The 21847-nt window shown below is 44.8% G+C and overlaps 1 protein-coding gene across 4 annotated transcripts in view; it reads right to left on the reverse strand.

Annotated features, from left to right (window-relative positions):
• The window catches only part of P4HA2 (prolyl 4-hydroxylase subunit alpha 2), a 53411-nt gene that overhangs the window by 8996 nt on the left and 22568 nt on the right, over positions 1 to 21847 (reverse strand). For all 4 annotated transcript variants that reach the window (XM_090064954.1, XM_090064955.1, XM_090064953.1 and 1 more), the window contains 6 exons: positions 17686 to 17837; positions 15698 to 15835; positions 13639 to 13878; positions 10472 to 10671; positions 8945 to 9121; positions 3487 to 3557 (listed from right to left, as the gene is read on the reverse strand). In XM_090064954.1, the coding sequence (XP_089921080.1) occupies positions 3487 to 3557; positions 8945 to 9121; positions 10472 to 10671; positions 13639 to 13878; positions 15698 to 15835; positions 17686 to 17837 (978 nt within the window). The remainder of the gene's footprint in view (positions 1 to 3486; positions 3558 to 8944; positions 9122 to 10471; positions 10672 to 13638; positions 13879 to 15697; positions 15836 to 17685; positions 17838 to 21847) is intronic.

Raw genomic sequence — 21847 nt, forward strand, 5'->3', positions numbered from 1 at the left:
TATGGAGGTGGGGGAGGAAGGGAAGAAAAAGAACACTGAAAGAAAATCTAAATCACACTGAAATGCAAAGAGTCAAAAACTATCCATTTGCTATCAGGTACACCAAGTCTATCCCAGACACTTTGCTGGTTTTTAATAAGCTTTCTGACCTGCAAAAGTTTCCAATTTCATCTAACAGACAGCAGAAATAGGCATGAAGAGCTTTAGTTTTGGTGCACATACAGTATCACTACTACCAAAGGGGAGGAGGGAGCAGCAGCAAAAGGTACTGACTCCTTCTATGAAGGAGAAGGCAAAAAAAGCCTTCAGTTAGCCTTTGATGCGGATATTGCCACATGTTCAAGCTAGGACTCTCACGTTTTCTGTTTCACATCCAACTTGAGATAACTTAGGCCTCATTGGCAGGTATCTGCAGATTGCAAAGGAGGCTGCAGGTTCTCAATATCTTAGTGCCATTTCAAGATGGGCAACCAATAACTGAGGTCTCAAAAAGAATGCAAATAAGGTAGCTTTTGAAGAACACGGAAGCTCGGTTTAAGGGGGTGATGAAATAAAATATGGGAAGAAAACAGCAGCTGTAGCTTCTGGAAAGTTACACCAACGCCAGCTTGTGGCTTAACAGTAATAATAGCAATGGCATTCCTTTCTATGTTATCTTGGGGGAGGAGGAAAAAAAAGCACCCTGAGCAATGTGGAACTTTAGGTGCACAGTCATTTTAAGACCTCTGAGACAGTGTACTCAGATAAACACACGGCAGAGTGTGGAGTTAGTCATGGGAAAACCAGCAACAGCTTACGTGCTTCACTTCTAACCCATTCTGAATAGTGACCTGCCTGGTTTCATAGTTGGTCGGGTTGGAAGGGACCTGAGTAGATCATCAAGTGCGACCCCTGCCATGGCAGAAAAAAGCACTGGAGGTCAAACGACCCCAGCAAGGTGTTCGTCTAGCCTCCTCTTAAAGACCCCCAGGGCAGGAGCCTGCACCACTTCTCTTGGAAGTTGGTTCCAGATCCTAGCTGCCCTGACCGTGAAGTCGCACCTCCTGATATCTAGCCTGAATCTCCCTTCTGCCAGCTTGTGAGCGTTATTCCTGGTCACTCCTGGCAGCGCTCGGGGGAACAGTGACTCCCCCAGTGCCTGCTGGTCCCCTCGGACTAGTTTGTAACAGCCACTAGATCCCCCCTCGGCCTTCTCCTGTGCAGGCTGAACAGGTCCCATCGCCTCTCCTCGTAGGGCCTGCCCTGCTGTCCCCCATCACGCAAGTGGCCTCCTCTGGACCCTCTCCATGCTGTCGACATCCCTCCTGAAGTGCGATGCCCAGAACTGGACGCGGTCCTCCAGCTGCGGCCTGACCAGTGCCGCATAGAGGGGGAGGATCACCTCTTTGGACCTGCTTGAGATGCATCTGTGGTGCGTTTGGCTTTCCTGTCCGTGTCCCCACACTGCCGGCCCATGTTCATCTTGGCATCAGTGACGACTCCAAGACCCTTTTCTGCCTCTGTACTGCCTGTAGGTGGGTGCTGGTTGTTCCTCCCCAGGTGCAACATCTTGCACTTGTCGGTGTTGAATCCCATCCTATTCTCATCCGCCCACCCCTGTAACCTGTCCAGATCCGATTGCAGCCTATTCCTCCCTTCTAGCGTGCCCACATCCCCCCACATCTTAGTGTCATCTGCAAATTTGAACAGGGTGCTTTTTACCCCCTCATCCAAGTCACGGATGAAGATGTTGAACAGTGCAGGCCCAAGGACCAAGCCCTGGGGGACCCCACTGCCCACATCCCCCCAGGTCAAAAATGACCCATCCACCACCACTCTCTGGGTGCGGCCCCAGCCAGCTGGCGACCCATTTGACTGTGGAGGTGCTGACACCACAACCCCCCAGTTTAATGAGAAAGGGGTGAGAATGGTGGTTATAGCAAGTTTGTGGTGTTGACTGATTTGGTTTCATCTGGGAAGGGAGGAAAATGCCACACTGGCACACAAGATAAAAGAGACTGCAATCATGGATTAGAAATGGACAAGACAGGCAAGACTGTGCCAGTACAACAGCAGCTGACACTTCACTGATGTGGCTGTCCTGGATAGCCTGGCACCCAGCTTTCAGACACCATGAAATCCAGTCCTGGTACCTCTGGTGTTGGTAAAAAAGCCTCCTTTTCTTGGAGAAGAGCATTTTCACATAGACAGATTCACCCAAAGAAGAGCTGGGCTTCATGGGCATTTTTACATGTGCTCCTGATGCAGTGCCGGGCACTTTTAATAAGTGAGCTGCACCAATTAAAAAACTGTCCACGTGTCACGTGCATCAGCAGCGCACCTCCATGCTGAGAAAATGGCGTGGGTATACTTTTAACTAAAGCGCACGGAACGGGTTTTAGTTCACAGAACACTACCATCACTGTCTCAGTGTGGAGGTGCCCTGTACCGCTGATATACACGTGATGTGCAAGGCTGCCAGAGCATCAATTTATATGCTCCAGTACACTCAATTAATTGAATCTGCTCCAGTGTGCTGGATTTTCAGTGTCAGAGCAGGCTCCCTGCACGTGTGTAAGTGCCCCATATGCCCAGCAAAGCCAGCAAAATTCTCCTCTTGAAATACCACCAGCCTACTGCAAGCTTGCAGTTCATCCTTCTTACCTTTGAACTCAGATGACTTGCTGGGAAAGCAGTCACCTCTATAGTTTAGCAAAGGAAAACATGCCCATTACCCCTCCAGAAAGACCAAGTATTTCGTAGGAATATGGCAGAGGAGATGCAAGAGATAAAAGCTGATTAATCTTAAACAGAAATACACTAAGTAGCCCTCATCCTGGCCCTGCAAGGATTATTTGCTGAAGAAGTTTTTTTCTTCCAAACTGTCACAGCATTATTGTAAGATTCCTATGCAATACTATAAAAATTACCACATATCAGTTTTTATAAGCTATCTGGTAATAAGTAATTTGACTACCAAAAGTCAAAAGGATGAATATAGTTATACTAACCTATATTAGTATGTTGGACAGAGACTCACAAAAAAAAAAACAAAAAAAACAACCCTCATTAAAATAACTTCTATTATGCTACTTTAAATTGCACATTAACATAAGGGTTGAAGTAAAAAATATCTTAGAAGATAATAAAGGTACAGATGCTATAAATAGAAGTTAATCTATATCAAATCTCTAAACCCTGGAGAAAGAATAATGTGCAAATACTCCATTTCCAGGATCAAGAATAAAAAAAGAGGGCGTATTAAAAACCTGTAAAAAGGTTTGTTCCTCATGTAAGATGCAGTCAGAGATTAAAAATTATAGCGAATGTGACTAAAATTGTTAACACTCAGATTGTTAACACTTTTGTGACATCAGGTCAGTAAAAGCATGCAGATCAGGGGAGAATGGCAAGAGCACATGGACTAGCAGTGACAGCTGCAGCGCTGAGTTCAGGTGGAGTGGATTGTGAAGACAAGAAAGCAAGCACTCTGACAAGTAACCTTACCTTTTAGACACCCTGTAGCTGGCCACTGTTAGGACACCTGTTTTGGGGTCACGCACTGTAGCTCGTGCCAACTGCATTAAAAGAGATTGCAAAGGGGGGAGGGGTAGTGGTAAAGAGTCATTATCATGTTGCATAACGACCACACATGCATCACGTTCATTTTTCAGACTCAAAGTATTGGTTTAGATATACTTCTGGGTAAAATTCAGAGCTCCAGTCTGGAGCCAATTCTGATTTCACGCTACAGCAGTCCACCGAGAAACATGGATGGCATAACCATTGATCCTTGGCTAATTAAGGGGCTATACTGGGCATCAAAGATACAACCTATGGGCCACATCCACCCCAGAGCCCTGTCACCTGGCTCCTGGTGGTGCCCATGGGTCCAAACTGACCTAAGCCGAGTGGACTAGACCATTCCTGCATGCAGGGGCTGGGTCTATATATAGACTTCAGGATCTGTGCTACATGCAGCACCCCTCAAGGATGCACATCACACAGTCCTGGACCAGCAGCATAGGCACCATGCGCAGTAGCTGGTGCAGCACAGGTCATGAACCAGCTAGGGGGAGGAGGGGAAAAGCAGAGGCATGGTGCAGATGTGCACATGTAGCAAGCATGGCATGGCAAGCTGGAGGAGGTCCATGGAGCCATATCTGGTCCAGAGACCAGCACTGCACCACTCATCTGGCCCACAAGGCTGGGCAACATAATCCATAGCATCTCCTGACACTGGTAGTCAATGTTGCTTGCTGATCAGGTGTAGAAGACAGCCTTTAGCACAGGCTGAGTCAATATTAGCAAGAAGGAACGGAAGCAAATTAAGAAATTCAAGCAGCTTTCCACCCCTTTAATAAGACAAGAACAGCTGGACCTCTGGAACAGGCTGGCTGAATGCAAGGAAGATGAGTGGGTGCATTAGAATAACAGTGTCCAAACTTTTTGCCCAACAGGCCAGAGGGACAGTGCCCCGATCCCAGCATGTGGGGGAATGGCATGGCCTGGCTTGGCCCTGTTCCTGGTATGTAGGGGGAGGGGAATGACATAAACCCGATCCAACTGCGTGGTGGAGAGTTGCTTGGCCCAGCCCAATCCAGTCCCACAATGCAGGGCATGGCCCAGCCCTGATCCGACTCCACTGCCAAGTTTCCCCACTCATGGGGAGCCCCGTGGGCCGGATGTCCAGTTCTGCGGGCTGCATTTGGCCTGCGGGCTGGAGGTTGAGTGCTCCTGCATCAGAACAATTCCATCCATTGCTTTTAAAGTGAAAAACAGACAAAAAAAAATCAGCCCAGGTAGCCAGCAAGAGCTCATGGAAGTAGGTCGGGCAAGCACCTGAGCAACTTAGAGCCGACCAAAATGACAAAAAAGAGGCAGTTCAAAGAAAGACAGGTCTCAACTGGCTTTCTTGATGGACAATACCCTGAAGAAAGGGTTCATGCTCATCTTGTGGCACAGGTGCTGGGAACAGACATGTTGGGCTGGGGGTTACAAAGGATCCTGGATTACAGGGCAGTGTTCAAGCACTGATCTAGCAAATGAACAATAAAACTGGCAACTGGGAGCTCAGAAAGTTCCAGTCACATCTCAAACACCCTAAATATGCCACAGCTGCAGCAGTATGAACAAGCAGCAGACATGAGATGTAGCCTTACACCACTGGACCTTACTAGTATCTGGTGCGAAGTTACTCCAAGAGAAAGCCAAGGACAGTGGTGCAGGCATAGCATGCCCACGTCTATCCCAGAGCAGCCCTTTGCTTCACGTAAACAGGCTATATACCTGGCTTCCCTCCCACCTAGTGGGCAGACACCGCAATAGTACTTGCTAGGGAAGCTACCCCACAAGAGCTGATTACTGGACCCCAGCATAATTTAAAATTGGTCTACAAAAGTAAAGCAAGTTACACCTATGTTAAATGTGTTGTGTGTTCACTCCACAGAACTGCAGTGCATAGTCTAACCTTATATAAAGATATTAAATTACATTTCCAGTTCCTCCGTCTGTAAGATGCATGGCACAGCCTTGCCTCAAAAGGATGCTGTGAGGTTAGTTGTATGCTCTGAAGATGAACGATGCAAAGCCTTTTTGCAACTCAGCAGGATTGTGACACCTCTCTAAATCCAGAGCAACTCCACTGAAACCAGCTGGGTCACTCAGGATTTAAACACTCCACCGAAAATAAATTAAAGCCAGAATTTCTACTCTGCTGAATCAAATGAGTCTACACTGCAAGTATGTTCTGTAGGTAGTGAAACAGTTTCAGTCCATTTCCCCCACCACTTCCATCCCATTTAATTACATATTCTCCTTCATTTCTCTTCCCTTTTCTTTTTCTTTTCCCATTGCCTGCTCAGATTTTCCTTCATATTCCCCTAAATATGTCCTGCTCTGGTTTGTCTTATAATCTGTTCATTAGTTTTCTTGGCATTATTATTCCCATGATTCTGACTCATTTGGTATTTTATTCCAGATCTCTGCTCCATAAATCACAGCAGGAAAGTCAAGCTGGCCGAACTCTGTTCATTATTTGTACAATGAGGCATTGCTTTTAGTGATATAATTTAGCTTTCCAAACTCTTCATTATGTCTCCATTTTGAAGCTCACCATATGGTTTCTTTCTGTAGCCACGAATTGACCTGAATGAAGAGAAGACAAAATATGCCTGGCTACATCATTAACCTGTCATCTCTTGTTTGGTGACCAAATGGTTCATTTTACTGTGAAACAGACTCTTTCACACACTATTTTCAGCTTATGATAGACCTACTCACAACAGATAATGGCTAACAGAAGGTAAAAAGTATTGCAGATCTTTTCTTTAAGCCAAGCTCTTTAAAGCCAAGACCCAAGCTCTTTAAGCTTTCTTTAGGCCAAGCTTTCAATGGGAGAGAGAACAGTCTGGGTAACAGGTATTTTGTAGGATGTATAGAACTGGTGTGAAATACTTGCTCTACTCAGAGAATTACATCTAACCTTCCTTTACCAGATCATCTCTTTAAATAGAGTTTTGGATCCAGTTTAGACCATCCCCCAGCTGCTGCTTCAAAACTTTCAGAGCACAGCTCTCCCTGCAAACCAAGATGACCAACAGTATTATCTGTCCAAATCCAGCAAAGCTCCATAAATACTCTCTCCTATACCTCTGTCTAAGCAGATGCATCGGGATTACAAACAAGCCCAGTACTGAAATTTAGATTCATCCTATATTAACCTGCTAGAACTGTTCCACGCCAGTAAAATCCAGAGTTTTACTGAACTTTCTCTTGGTTCACGGGAGACACTTACTTAGAAAGCAAGTGATTTCCTGTTTAAAAGTTAAAATTGCCTCATAATCGGAACAAAAACCAACTGTGTTTTGTAAATGAAACATGAAAAACCCAATATTTGCATACCTATCTTCACTTGGCACTTTAACATGAACCAATTTCACAATTGCTTGGAACAGAGAGGAGAGATTTCAAGGAGGTCTTCTAGACTAAAACACAGGCGGTCCCAAGATCCAGGACACTCATACTGTACCCTACTTAAAAGTTCTCTCTGCAAAGCTCTCATGATTCCTGACTAAAGTTTCCTGGCGCAAAAATATTTTTTTATGAAGGAATTATCCCATCACAGCATTCTAGTTTCCACTTTTTTGGCCATAACACCGCACTTTCAAAGCAACTCTGCAATTAGATCATAGAGATTGAAAAAATTAAATTTTTGCGAGCTGCACCAGAATATATATACACATGTACATATACATCTAAAACTATATAGTTTACCTACTTTCATTGGGCCTCACCCTGATTTCACATACAGGGGTGCGGATCAAATGGAATTCCATTTAAATCAATGGTGGTATACCAATATGAAAACAGTGAGAACAAGGCCCCTGGGTTTTCATATACAGGATATATTCCAGGCTCGGTTAAATGAGCTGTTAACGACCATCTTACCTGAAACTAATTTGCTTTGATTAGAAAGAAAAAAAAAAAAGTCAGTAACATGGATTGGTTTGAATTTGAGTAACTTTTAAAGTTCCAAGAAGTGTTTTAAAGCACGGTGGAACTGTGGTAAATAACCTCCGTTCCTGGAGGAGCAAGGCTTCAAAACAGACATAAAAAGTTTGCTGCCAAGGCAGCTGGCTGGTAGGCACAGAAGTCTGAGCTTCATGAACTTCCTAAATACAATTCATGTTCCTGAAGGTATCAATTTCTCACTCTGATCCAATTATACTTGCATGTTCTATTAAAAATGATATAAGCACAATGATTATCCTGACAGGGTTTACAGTTTACAGCAATGGCTAAAAGAAAAAGGTTAACATGAATAATTCATTACCCCACCATAAGTGTAGTGAGTTTTAACTTCTTGTCAAACTTGGCAGAACACAATGCGCGCCATCTTCAGTAGCAATTGTTTTCCTTATTGGAATTTAGCATATAAAAGGAGGTAATTTCAGTCCTTAAAGATTAGACAAATGTACAAGAAATGTTAGGTTCATGGTACCTGTACAGCACAGCATATCATTGTTCATCGGTTATGCTGTCACTACAATTCACAATCTGAGTAATGCACCGAAACTTAGGCTCATAAAAATAAATTCTGAGACTGTTTGACATGTGCTTTGGATGGGAAGGAAGGGAGCTGCCAAACCAATCCCTCTTCTGCCCTGCTGGCAGCTCGCAAGGTGGAGGATAGAGATACTTCCAGTATCTCAAAACACCTTTAGAAAAAGAGCATGCAATGCTTTTACACTGACCAGTATTTCCTGCTGCAAAGAAACCAGTTCTAATAATCAAAGGCTGTGAGCTACCGTGGAGGAGTGCACAAAGCATGCTCTATTCGTTATACTCCATGTCATGCCCTACTTCCTTGAACTGCAGTGTGTTATTGAGGTTTGTCCACAACAAGCTCAACCAGAGCCTAACTCAAGCAGCATTTTCAGGCTCTGAAAAACCCACATAAAACTCACTTTGATTGAAATCAATGGGATTTAGTCTTCTAAATGCACTGATATTTACTGGGATTTGGGTCTTGCTTTGTTCAACACTGCAATGCCTTTAAAAGCCTGGGCCTTGGGATCCTAACATCTAGGAGGTAGCTCTGTGTATGTCCACTCCCAATTCAGAAGCAGCATAGCCACTCAGGCAATGCTGCACCCCATCTAATTATGCCCAATCCCTAAAAGAGCCAAGTAAACTTAGATGGAGATCATCTTGAAGCGTGGCTGTATTCCTTCTGATCCACGATCCAGCACATACAGGGCTACCTTGCACAGCTGTACATGGCATTGCTTCATGCCAGGCAGACAGTCCACAAGGCACTTAAGCAAGATTCACCTTAAAGTTTCACACAACATTAGCTCAGTTTCACATGTTTAATATCCACTTACCCCACCTTCCCTGCTAGAGCTAGGGCATGGAACTAGCAGCCAATGGTGAGATGAAGTACAAGACGAGGAATGCTTACTTTTGGTTTGGCTAATTCTTTGATTTTCTCTATTTCTTCATCTGACATGACGTCATAGTATCGAACTATGTGAGGGCTGTCCCATTCATCTTCTTCCTTGAAGGGAGCTATGAGCAGATGGGGATTCCTGTTTCCATCGTGGTACCTGCAGAACAGCCTCTTCTGCCTCCGAGGTGTCTGATCCATAAAATCCCCAGACAACACACACTTTAATTAGTTTCTTCAAGCACTTATTTATTCCTTTAAAAATGTTTAAAGCTATGAAAACAGTTTGCTTTCTGCCATGCTAAAGGAGATACTGGAAAATTGGATGTCCAGTCCAGTGGACGTAGTGTATTTAACCAGGTAAAAACTAGACTATGTCTCTGCAAACATCTGTGAGCAGAGAGCAGCCCTTCCTCCTGTGCACCCTGGAGTAAGTGTTGTGGAACTTTACTCTGTGAGTGTTTAATCATAATCTGTAATGTACAATGGAGACCAAATGACAAAGTAGGCAGCTGTCTTGCATGCAAGATATTGCAGCTGGGTTCGTAGGGAAGGAAAAAAAATCTCTAAAGCCCAGAAGACAAAAAGGCTGCAATTACTCTGGGATTTATAACCATAGTTGAAACAGGTATTAAAAATCATGCTTTCTCCCCTTCCTTGAGCAATGATTAAGATGTCCTGCAGGGACAAAGTTCAAAACAGGAAAAGGCTGCTAGAATGCTTTGCTACCATGCACGCTCAGCATAACTGGCTGGACAACTGTTTTCACCACCCTTTGAGAGAAGCATCGGGAAGACACTTTTTCCTACTTGGCTGTTCAGATAGCACCATATAAAAACAAGTTCCACTGCAGGCTGCTTCCAAGGGCAATAACTAACTCACCCCACGAGGGGAAGAACCCAAGCCCTCTCAGCAACACAGAGTACTCGTACATAAGTTCAGTACAGTTAGGAAGGTCTGCGGCTACCTGCTGGGAGACAAGCAGCTACCAACCACACTTCCTATAGGTATATATATAGCTCTCCAAAGCAGTAAAAACTATGTTCTTTTCACCACCTACTGGCAGAGAATAGTAAACTTCCTGGACTAAGATGAGGGAAAAAACGATTCTCTGCAGATTATTCCTTTTTATAAACAGTATTTGAGTAATAGTTTGCATTTACCCAGCAGTCAACTTGAAATGGAGCAACTAGAAAGTGAATGGAGTCTGCTACTATACCATACCCTCTGATCTCTGGCAAATTACCACATTGTAAGAACTCTGATGGAAACCCAAGAGCAGAATTCAAGGGAGTCAAGGGACAATATCAAAACAGTAAATACTACTGTAACTGATGGGCTGGACTGAACTCACCCACTCTTCCTTTCTTCTCTCCCTCCCCACTCCCAAGAATGCTACAGGCTTCAGGGTGAAGTATGAACTAGATCATTTGCCATAAGCTATAGAAAGGCCTTAGTACTTGGAAGTGTGTAGTGCAGTGCAAGTTTTGGGAAGAACAATGCAAACTGGTTATCACTGTTGGTATTTTATGCTTCTCTTACCATTTTCACTCCTTCACCTCTGCACAGACCTTCATAGATCTCACGCTCAGGCAGGTAGTCAGAAGGCCTCTCATAGACCCCTCCTTGCATCACCGGTTCTGTTCTAGTGGATGTCTTGTTCAATAACGTCTCCATTCTTTCCTTCGCCAACAACTTCTCAAAATATCGCAAGTTGCTTCCGGCCCTCTCGTGAGTGGAATCTTCAGAGGGGAATAAAAATAGACAGGACTAACGAGTTACACCATTGCAGGAATCTGGTCAGTGAAAGACTTCATCTCAAAATACTGCAGTCATCTGCCCATGCCAGCCTCGCCACAGCAAACACTATTTTTCAAATGGACACACAAGCTCCAACCTCCAATGTCATATTAACACAAAGTCAGATTCAATATAGGCATACATGCAAGGAGAGCTTGAGCAATTCACCTACAAGGAAGCTGGTCATGATCCTGTAAGGACCTGTACAGGCAATGTGCATTTCAAAGCAAGTGGGAGTAGCTAGGGTAAGAGTACAGTCCAGGTGCTACAACTTGCTTGCTTGGCCTGGTTAGTTGTGCAAGATGCTGCATTGCTTCCAAGACAAAAATATTCTTGGATTTCTCTGCAATACCTCAGATTCAAACCAAAATAAGTCTGGCAGAGAGATTTGTGTGCTCATCTCTGGGCTTTTGGTTTGAATCCACTTCTAGCAACAATTTCAGGGCTGCTCTCCCTTACTCTTAGTAACAACTCTTCCTCCCCCACCCACTCTTTAATCTTATAGCAGGAACCATTCCCAGATTGCACGAAAAAGAACTACAAACTAACCCCGGGACATCATTCTCCCCTTGGACTTGACCTTCATGAGGCCACAGCTGGATTACTGCGTCCAGTTTTGGGCTCCACAATTCAAAAAGGATGTGGAGAAGCTTGAGAGAGTCCAGCAAAGAGCCACACGCATGATCAGAAGCCAGGAAAACAGACCTTATGATGACAGGCTGAGAGCCACGGGACTCTTTAGCCTGGAAAGGCACAGGCTCAGGGGTGATCTGATGGCCACCTATAAGTTTATCAGGGGTAACCACCAGGATCAGGGGGAACACTTGTTCCCCAGAGCACCCCAAGGGATGACAAGGTTGAATGGTTATAAACTCCTGCAAGACCGTTTTAGGCTGGACATAAGGAAGAATTTCTTCACTGTCCAAGCCCTCAAGGACTGGAACGGCCTGCCACTGGAGGTGGTTCAAGCACCTACACTGAACACCTTCAAGAGTAAATTGGATGCTTATCTTGCTGGGATCCTATGACCCCAGCCGACTTCCTGCCCTTTGAGCAGGGGGCTGGACTCAAGGATCTTCCAAGGTCCCTTCCAGCCCTAACGTCTACAAAATCTATGAAACTATCCTGGTAGAGTAACAAGTGCCCTTTTTAAACGTCATAACACCACTAAGCCACTACTGGCAGGCCAGGTCTGTTGTGCAGTGGTGCTGATAAAAGCTTAACATAGGCAAAGTACACTGCGGTGTGCTGTAGCATAGGAGACAACGTTTAATAAACACGTAAAAGAAGGATGAATCTCATTCGAGGACATCAGAGAGTTTTACCTAGTTATACTAGTGACTGTTTTTTCTTTTTAATATAATAACTCTTCAGCCTCTACCAAGAGACAGCTAAAGGCTATTTAAAAGTGCAGAGGGGTACAACCCCAGCTGACTGAGGCATAAGCTGTGAAGAATATTCGATGTAAAATGTGGCTAAGTATAACCACCATTCCTTCCCACTGCACTTCACCTATAGCTCGTTCTCCAACCAAGAGAGAAAGCGGTGGAAGCACAACTGCTACAACTTGAAGACACTTAAAAAAAGGCATGAACTAGATCAGAAGTGGCCAATCTACACCTCAGGACCCACAGGCAGCTCCTGAAGGAAGTCATTTTAAGATAGCTTATGATGAAAGCTAGGGCACCATGTGCCGATGGCCAACTTTAGGGCACGGCCACCTCAAAAATTCCATTTTCCATAGCTCAACCTTGTCAAGACCTTTACTTGCAGCTTGATTAGAAGCATTAGGCAGCTTGCCCAGGCCTAAACTAGACCCAGTTCATTCAAGTGGGCAAGCGTCCCGTCCTATAAATATCTGTGGCAAACAGGAGTGAGGAAGGCAAGAGGTTCGCATGAGAAAACAGCACCTAAGCAAGTGATCAGCGGGATCCGGATCTTCAGTTTCCCATAGAAAAATGAAGTAAAATGTGGATTTCACCTTTTTACTAGAGGCAAATGCAGATTTCTCATTTTACCAGAGAAACCTGTGGATTTGCAGTTTTGGGACAAGCTCCCTGCAGGCGGGCGGAGTTCCAGCCTGCAGGAAGTGGGAGGGGGGAGGTCAGTATGTGCAACTCGGCACTGCAGGGAACAGCAGAGCCATGCAGAAAGCTGCCTGCCACTGCAAGCTCCGCATTGCCTGCATGCACCCCCGTGCTGCTGCCCCTGCTGCAGCCACACAGGCAGGGGATGCTTCGCCAGCCAGGGTAGCGCAGAGCTCACAGCAGCAGGCAGCGACCCACCCCTGCAAGCCTGCCGTGGGCAGGAAACAGGGGTGAAACTAGACTCTGCTCCACTGTAGCAGCTGCTGCCTCCTGCCAGAGGCAGGGAGCTGTGGACCTGGGTCCCGGGCCTTGTAGCCCTGGCAGCTGGGGGAACCCCTCCACAGGGCGGGGGGGAGCAGGAGCTGTGGGTGGGAGGTAAGGGGCACCATCAGGGCTGGGGGCTGTGGGAGGAGTGAAGGGCAGGAGCAGGCCCAAGGGGGGCCTTTCATTTTAATCATGGATTTTGGGGGTTTTAAAAGAAATCAGAGCATTCTTGATGTTTTACCAGAGAAAGCCAGGATCCCTGGTGATCGGAGACCTTCCCCTTCACGTTCAAACCCCAGCTTTGCCATCATGCAAACAACAAACCTCATGCAAGGACAACACACACAAGCTTGTTATTTTGCGTAAGCTTTGCATGGGTTGTGGGATACTTTTTGAGATGGAAGGTGTTCAGCACAATAAACTGTCGATCCAGTGTAAGCGTTTATGGTATGTCACACGGCAGAATAGCCTAATGTTTATGGGACGCAGATGTTGTGGGCATTGCCCCCTACAGTATGCTCTGGCTTTAAAAAAAACTGGATCATTTGTTCTTCTTACCAAGAGAAACAAGACGTCTGGTGAGTTCCATGGCCCTGTGCAAGTCGCCGAGCTGAAAGACGGCATAGCTGAGATAGTCCAGGATCTCTGCTTTTGTGATGGAGGATTCCTCTCCCTCTTCATGCTGTTTTAAAGCCTGCTGCATCCACAGCACTGTGTGATAGTAGTCTCCATCATTGTAAGCTGTTTTTCCCATGCCAAAGCAGTCATCCACTGTCAAAGACGACCTGTACTTTGTTCCTAAATTTAGAGATAAAGCTTTAAGTCCCCTATTCAAATGTTCCCAAGTTAAAGCTGTCTTGCTTGGAAACAGACTGCAAGTTAGCAATGGAATTTATCATCTGGAAAAACCTCGTGACAGCGGATAGTGGTGAGCTTTTAGACCCTCTCCTGCTCAGTAAGATCCATTTAGCTTAAAGAGCGATAAGGACCATAACTGGCCACAATTCCATGAGATTAAACTTCCATGGAAGCCAATGACTTTAGCATAAAATCAGGAATCTAAATCTTATCTTGCCCTCGGCCTACCACATACCCTGGTTACCATGGAATAGGAACATGCCAAAATATTCAGTGCATTTTCCCCTTTCACTTTCCCTTTCCTCATGTGTTAAGGAAGTGATACTCATGGTAGGGAACTAAGCCAAAAAGAGGCCATGTGACTTGTCATGAGTCAGAATGCAAGTTTTTCAAATCCCAGCTGAGTGCTCAAACTGCTGAGCCGTACTGTCACAGCCGGAGCTCCCTAGAAAAGGAACTTCCTGTATTATTGCTCTATAGTGACCAGTACAATGAGGAGCTAGTGGTCCTTGGCTGTGTGACAATCATAATTAAGGCAATCGGAACTCCAAATACTATAAATCAACACTTTTTTTTTTGTTTTTGCTTTTTAAAAGATTGTGCCTACTGCAATGACTCCCTGCAAAACATAGTCAACCAGCCAAAAATCCCAACTCACCCTTACTTTGTGCAATTTGCACATGAACAAGCCTGAACTAGCACTTAAAGAAGCTTGTGTCTTCAGAGCTGTATCTATGCAACAAGACATGATTACACTATTGCCACAATTGCTTCTACACTACCAAAACCAAAAAAATTCAGATGAAAAATTCTTGTCCCTGAGGGAGACTGTTGCTCTGGGAAAATATAAACACATGTGTAAGCTACTTGGAGAAAACAGGTGTGACTGGAGGATCTGAAATGTTAACGATACTAAGAAGCCCAATTTCCTTCTGCTTGCCTTGCCATCTCATTGCATATTTCTCACACATACCTACCAGAGATTTCTTATGCAGCCCCCTCCATCAGGTATATCCCTTGGGAGCCTCCAAATCCCATATCAGACAATTGTTGCTTAGCTACAGCCCACCTGGGAGAACCTGTTTACTGGACTGTAACCAGCTCATTTTTCTTGGATGCTTCTGTTTACAGGGAAGATCAGCCAGGTCAATGGTGCCTGACTCTTCTTCATTGTTAAGCCTCTGCTAGGAGCACCCTTCCAACAAAAGTCTGATAGCACTTTCAGGGCTCCCAGTTAAGAGGGCTAAAATGCAACAGTAAAAGTGTGGTGAAGTTTGCAATCAAAATGGCTTTCAATAAGAAACTAGACATATAACAACCTACTAAGGAGACTTGCATAATACATTCTATGAACTCACGCAACATTTGGAGGACTTGGTCATTTTTTTTGGAGAACTTCCTCAACTTTTTGTTGACAAACCACTTAATGAATTTTGAAGACTCTTAACAGAGTTTTGTTGAGAAGGTGCTCATGGCTGCAGAGCTTCACACCATCCTTTCAGTTACGGGTACAGTGTAAGATTTCATATGGCCACATATCCTTCACTGGACATGGGATGGCCAATTCTTAAGGATAACAGGAAAAACCCTTAAGTATTAAAACCCCAAAACTCAAACAACTCTTAGGTTCTCGGATCTTTAAAATCACGTGAAATAATAGGACTGCTCAGAAGACTGGTAAAAGTTTTTAAAAAGGTCCAAGGTGTCAACCACCTTTTTAACCTAGCTGAATACGCAGAGGAAAGAACTGCTCTGTTACCTGGTAGTACTCCCTTAGAAATGGTCTCAGGATCCAGCTTATACGTGTCCTGTAGACGCATCAGAGCCTTAGCAGCTCCCGTCTCATCTTCCTCAGTTGGAAAGAACTGGCGTTGTATTGTGAGGTTTGCAATAAAGTCTTAAGTTAAAAAAAGGGAGGAATGAATTAGTTCCACTATTCAAATAATCAGATAAAAAAAAAAAAAAAAGACTGGTTCAGGACCATGAACATCAGGTTTGTTTTGCAACTTTCCTCAACAGGTATCAAACAACTGAATCATTCTTTTGCCAGGCTCAAGTCATTAAACGTTGTTTTCTACATATTGTTTTGTTTTATAAAAAAGTTAAAACTCAAACCAAAAAAATGCCAGAAATCCCAACAAACTGCATACTATGAGAAAAGACTAAGCTATTAACAAAAGTACAGCCATGTATATTATAGCCCAAACACTGCTTTTCATACATGCATCCTCTATGCATCTCCCCACCACACATGTTGACAGCTCCCCTGACTTCTGTTAAGGCAGTGTCTCATCAAGACCGCTGCGATCCTTCTCCACTAGGTTTCAAGAGGCCTTTCAAGTTTGAATGCAGAGTGCCAGCTAATACAGACAAGCCTGAAAAATCTCAGATGGTCCAAGACAGACCGGCAGCCCTAACCAGATCACACCTGTGAGATTTCCAAAGGAAAGAAACTAAGCACTTACTCTCTTGGGGTAAGGGCAGGCCACACTGCAGTTTGAAACTGCACTTTGACCCATCTTTAACAAAGACATGCAAGTACTACTTGCAAGTACTTACTTACAGAAATTAACCCACGAGACCAGGTGGATTCTGCTTAGTACAAAAAACTAAACTGGGTCAACGTCATGAGGTTATAAGAGCAGAGTCATTTTAGTTCCTGTTTTCCTAGGCACTAACTAACAGAACAGACCGAATAAAGTCAAATGCAAATAGGTATATAGGTTGAAGCATCCCACAACCCTTTTAAAGAACAGAAAAACAAAACTCTGCCATTTTAAATCTTACAGCAAAGCACAATTGTACCAGTTTTCAAAGAAAGTTTTTAAGATGAGAAATATAAACACAGTAGAATTAACTGTCTGTCCAAAAAGATTAGCATTATGTTTTCTTCAGAGGGACTATTCCACCATTTGATAAAGTCTTCACCAAAAAAAAAAGTTTTCAAAGCACCTGAACTTTAGCCTTAACTGAGTGGAAAGAAAAAAACACGCAGTGCAGTTCAGAGAAAAAACATATTTCCTCCTTTTCTTCTGTTACTTTCAGAAAGTCCAATAAAAATAAACTGGCAGTAGACGTGTTTAAGCTTGAGGAAGCGAAACTATCCAAGGAAGGCTCTCTGAAGGCTATGCTGCAAAAGGGTAGCATATGGAGGATTGTTTACAATAGGCTCATGAATAAAGAACTAAAATAGTTGTCATCAACACAAACTCTACAATATCCACCAGCTGTTAGTGCTGGAGATGATCAGAAACCCCTGGAGAGCCAGTCTGGGCAGCATGGTTCGATTTTGAAATCTTCCCATCCGTCTATCAAAAGGCCAAATCAAACCAAGACCAAACACGCATGGGCTTGGTGTGAAAAGAAAGAAAAGCAGATAGGGAAGACTGAGTGGAACAAGACCTATGCCTTAACAACACAACTCTCAAGACAAGCGTCTTAACATTTGGACCTTTAGAAACGCAATCCTGCTCTTCACCTGATGTTCCAAAAGAGCATAAAGGCCTCCCATAACTAATAAAACTAAAACTAATCTAAACTAGGGAAACTGCTTCTGGGCAAGCTCAGGATTTCTTTGGGTGTTGAATGAAGGGAAATGGTAACCACAAACCAAGAAGCTGTTCCACAATTCTAGCGACAATATTGAAAACCATGACTGAATCTGAGTTTCCACTGTATGAGTGGGGAAAAGAAGAGATGGTCTTACAGCAGTTACAGAAAAGTGTTTTCTTGCCTTGAATGCCTTACCATTTGTAGTGTCCTGAAGAACTAGATTCTCCAATTCCAGCCACTCGGTATTTAAGCGCTTCACCAGCTTATATGCATTTACTGGATGTGCCAGATACCCTTCTGGATCTGATGTTGATTTGCTAGTCACTGCCTCCATTTTTTCAGCCCAGCTGGAAAAAAAAGAGGAGTTTGCCTGAATCTGCGAGCGGATTTATAAGTGCAAGTCATTTTAATTTCACATCTAAAACACATGCAGAGCTTCAGGGCTAGTTTTCACTCTGCCCAAGTGAAATAGTTTCATAGTTGGTAGGGTCAGAAGGGACACAAGCAGATCACCAAGTCCAACCCCCTGCTGTGGGCAGGAAAGGATGCTGGGGTCAAACAACCCCGGCAAGGTGATTGTCTAGCCTCCTTTTGAAGATCCCCAGGGTAAGAGCGAGCACAACTTCCCTTGGAAGCTAGTTCCAGATCCTAGCTGCCCTGACTGTGACAACCAATTTAACTACACTAGTGCTGTGTTACCCTCTTAAGGGAATCTAATTTGTGATGATGCCCCAAGTACCCTTTTCAAATAAAATGGTCACAGTGCAAGGTGATTACAGCATAATCATTCTGAACCAGTCACTTATTTACATCTCAGTAATTCAAAATCACTCTGCTTTTCTAAGATCTCTTTAGCTTCTTACAGGAACCCCATGAAAGGAGAGCGGAAACTGGACTCTTGACTTTTTCAAGTTATAAAAGAGGCTCCCGATGACAATAGCTAAATGAGGATAATGTCAGATACTGGGGATGAATTTTTCTTCATAGCTTCAAAAGAGAAAATATGTTACTGATGAGCCCTTATATGCCATTGCATGACATATGATCCAAATTATTATTTTAGCTAGACATTTTACTAAGGCTACAGTAGTCTCCCTCAAGTCCACCAATATATTAGCTCTTATAAGAATCACGTGCCAAAGTTTTGCCTCTCTTCAATACACTTTTTAAAGTCAGTACTCTGTCACGGCAAAACAGAAATGTAAAACATCTTTGCTCTTGGGCTTCACTGAGAGCAGCCCATCAGCTTCCACTTGTGATCTTAGAGTCTCCAAGTCAAGTAGGACATGAAAAAAAGATGGTGCTAACAAAAACAAGATAAACAATTTGTCGATAAATGGCTCTGTTCATCTTTCTCTATACATTTGAATAGCCTGGCTCCAAAGTAGAATATACAGCTACTTCCTCATAAAACCTTTAAAGAAATTATTTTTTAACCTGAACCCCTTTTTTACCACAACAAAAAGTTACCTTAACATTTTTCAAGCTCGCAGTTTTAATAGTATAAATAGTAAAAATGAAATCACGGTAGATTTACTTCACTCTCTACAGAGTAAGTAGCAAACCCTGGTATTACTCACTGAGCAGTATCTTAGCAGTAGCAGTGCTAAGATTAATAATAGTACTGAAACTATTATTTGTTTCAAGTATTAACTATTAGGACTATTAGTAGTAGTCTTTAATTCATTGTGCATTTATCATACCAGTAAAACCTGGGTATCCAAGTGTTAGAGGATTTGCACATTGCTCGTGATCCGAGGGAACCCAGGACAAGCACATTTCTTCCAAGGGTCCCACAGAGATCAACTAAATGGTCTGGTCAGTCATACAAGAGGTTAGTGGCAGGGCATGGCACTGAAACAGACTCCAAAGTTGCAGGCTACCACCTTTACCAATGGGCCATGCGCATCCTTCTAGTAATGCCAATGAAACTATTGAGACCGAGTAATAGAGAACTACTGCATGAGTAAAAGTAGCAGATCTGGCTTTTATTTCCACTTCTTTATATACTAGCAGGATGCTACAACATTTAAGTTAACACTAGGTAAGGTGGGGGAAAAAGGTTCTGGCTTTTAAAATTAATCCAAATTACTTCTACTGAAAATAAAATTGTAGTTGAAATTCAGACAGATGTTTCTGCGGATGATATTTATGCAAAGGCTTGTTTTGACAAAAACCTAAACTGACGCGGCAGCCTCCCTTTAAGAGATAACGCTGTCACTGGATCTTAAGGTTTATGGAGAGAGATTCCACCCCACTGCTTAAAGAACTAAAATTTCATGAAAGATTGGCTCCTGCCTGGTTACTTAAATTACATTTGCGATGTTTCATTACCCACAGAAAACAGTTGGGACTCTCGAGCACTGCAGAGTGTCAGTGATGGATGCACAGCACTTCTGACTCAGCCTGACCCTAAATCCTTCCGAGATACCTGGGTGTTGTCCCTCTATCTGCGATGTTGTAATCCATGCATCATCCAAAGCATGTATTAATGCTCAAATCCCCTAGGTGAATGAAAGTGCTTTTTAACCACAAACTGCCTTTTGGAGCCATCAGAAAAGTGACTGCCAGCAGAAATATCTCAGTTGATGGCAGTGTCAGAAATAGCCTGAACTCCCCTTCCAGCGAAGTGCCAATACTAATTAGGCTACAGGCATATTTCTTTGTGCTTGTTCTCTTCCTGGCCCCCAGGAATATTACACTTTTGGCTGTTCTGTGGCTCAATTTCAGCAGAAGGGATGGAGGGTGTCTCCCCCTCCAAAACAGCCTCTTGCCTGGTGACTCAGGAATTTTTCTGGGAAGTGGGAGATGTGGGTTTGAATCCCCACAGGCTCAGAGAAGCTAGAATGTAAGTGTCCCACTTCTTAGTGGAAGGCTCTAACCCCCTGGCCTGCGGGAACTGCCCGGCAAGGTCTGGGGGGGCAGGGACTGGGGACTCCTGCACCTGTCCTGTAGGTATCCGCCTCAGGACCCTGGAGGAATGGGTGCGGGGGCTCCTGGAGGAGGTTAGCAGGCTGAGGGGAATCCGTGAGGCAGAGGAGGAAATTGATAGGTATTTTCTTTCTCTGCAGGGTGGTACGACAGAGGAGAGGGCAGCCCGGGATGAGCCCTCCACTGCTGAGTGGCAGACGGTCTCCCGTGCCAGGGCTATTAACCATGTTGCGGCACCAGTTCCTCCTGTCCATCTGGAGAACAGATATGAGGCCCTGGCAGCCCTGGAGGAGGAGGGAGCAGCGGAAGATACCAGGGAGGAGACTTTGCGCACACAATGTCCTGTGCGGGCGGCGGGAGTCAAGAGGCCTAAGAGGAGGAAGCGTCGCGTCATCGTGATTGGTGACTCCATCCTGAGAGGTACGGAGAGCCCCATCTGTCGCCAGGATCCCTCAGCACGTGAGGTCTACTGCCTGCCCGGAGCGAAGATTCAGGATGTGAAGGGGATGCTCCAGTCCATCATCCAGCCCACCGATTATTACCCCATGGTCCTTGTCCATGTGGGTACTAACGATGCGGCCAAGAGAGCCCCTGATCGCCTGATGGAGGACTACCATGCTCTGGGAGGCGTGCTGAGGGAGATGGGCGCACAGGCGGTCTTCTCTTCCATCCTGCCAGTGAGCGGTCGAGGCAGACGCCACGAGATGTGCATAGCGGAGACCAACTGGAGGCTACAGGAATGGTGCTTCGAGGCGGGCTTTGGCTTCCTCAGCCATGACCGGCACATCGTGATGAGAGACATGCTGGGATGGGATGGGCTCCACCTTTCCCCTAAAGGTAAGCGTGTGTTCTCTTCCAGGTTGGTGAACCTCCTTCGGCAGGTTTTAAACTAGGCTCGTCGGGGGAGGGGGAAGATGAGGGCGAAGGAGACGATGAACTACCAGGCCCAGCGACAGCCAGCGAGCCCAGACCAATGGTCAAAAGGGTGAAACAGGTAAGTGATGGGGGACGGGGCATTGCTGAGACTAGGGGGTCAGTGGGCACAACCGTTGGAGGCCTCAAATGCCTCTACACGAATGCTCGAAGTATGGGGAAGAAGCAGGAGGAACTCGCCCTCCTCCTAGCTGTCACCAGCCCTGACATAGTAGGGATCACAGAAACGTGGTGGGACTCATCGCATGACTGGGCGGTGAGTGTCAAGGGCTATAGGCTATACAGGAGGGACAGGATAGGAAGGAAAGGTGGAGGAGTAGCACTCTGCATCAAGGAGGAATATACTTCCTCGTTAATTAGCAAGGGGGTAGAGGGGGGGCACTCTGAGGTGCTCTGGGTTAGAGTAAAAGGCAGTCCAGGGGAGAGAGACTTAACGGTGGGAGTCTACTATAGACCTCCCAACCAGGGAAAAGAGCTCGACCAGGAATTCTTA

The sequence above is a fragment of the Crocodylus siamensis genome, chromosome 10 (genome assembly GCF_052110815.1).
Source record: "Crocodylus siamensis isolate JL-2025a chromosome 10, ASM5211081v1, whole genome shotgun sequence".
Classification (NCBI taxonomy): Eukaryota; Metazoa; Chordata; order Crocodylia; family Crocodylidae; genus Crocodylus; species Crocodylus siamensis.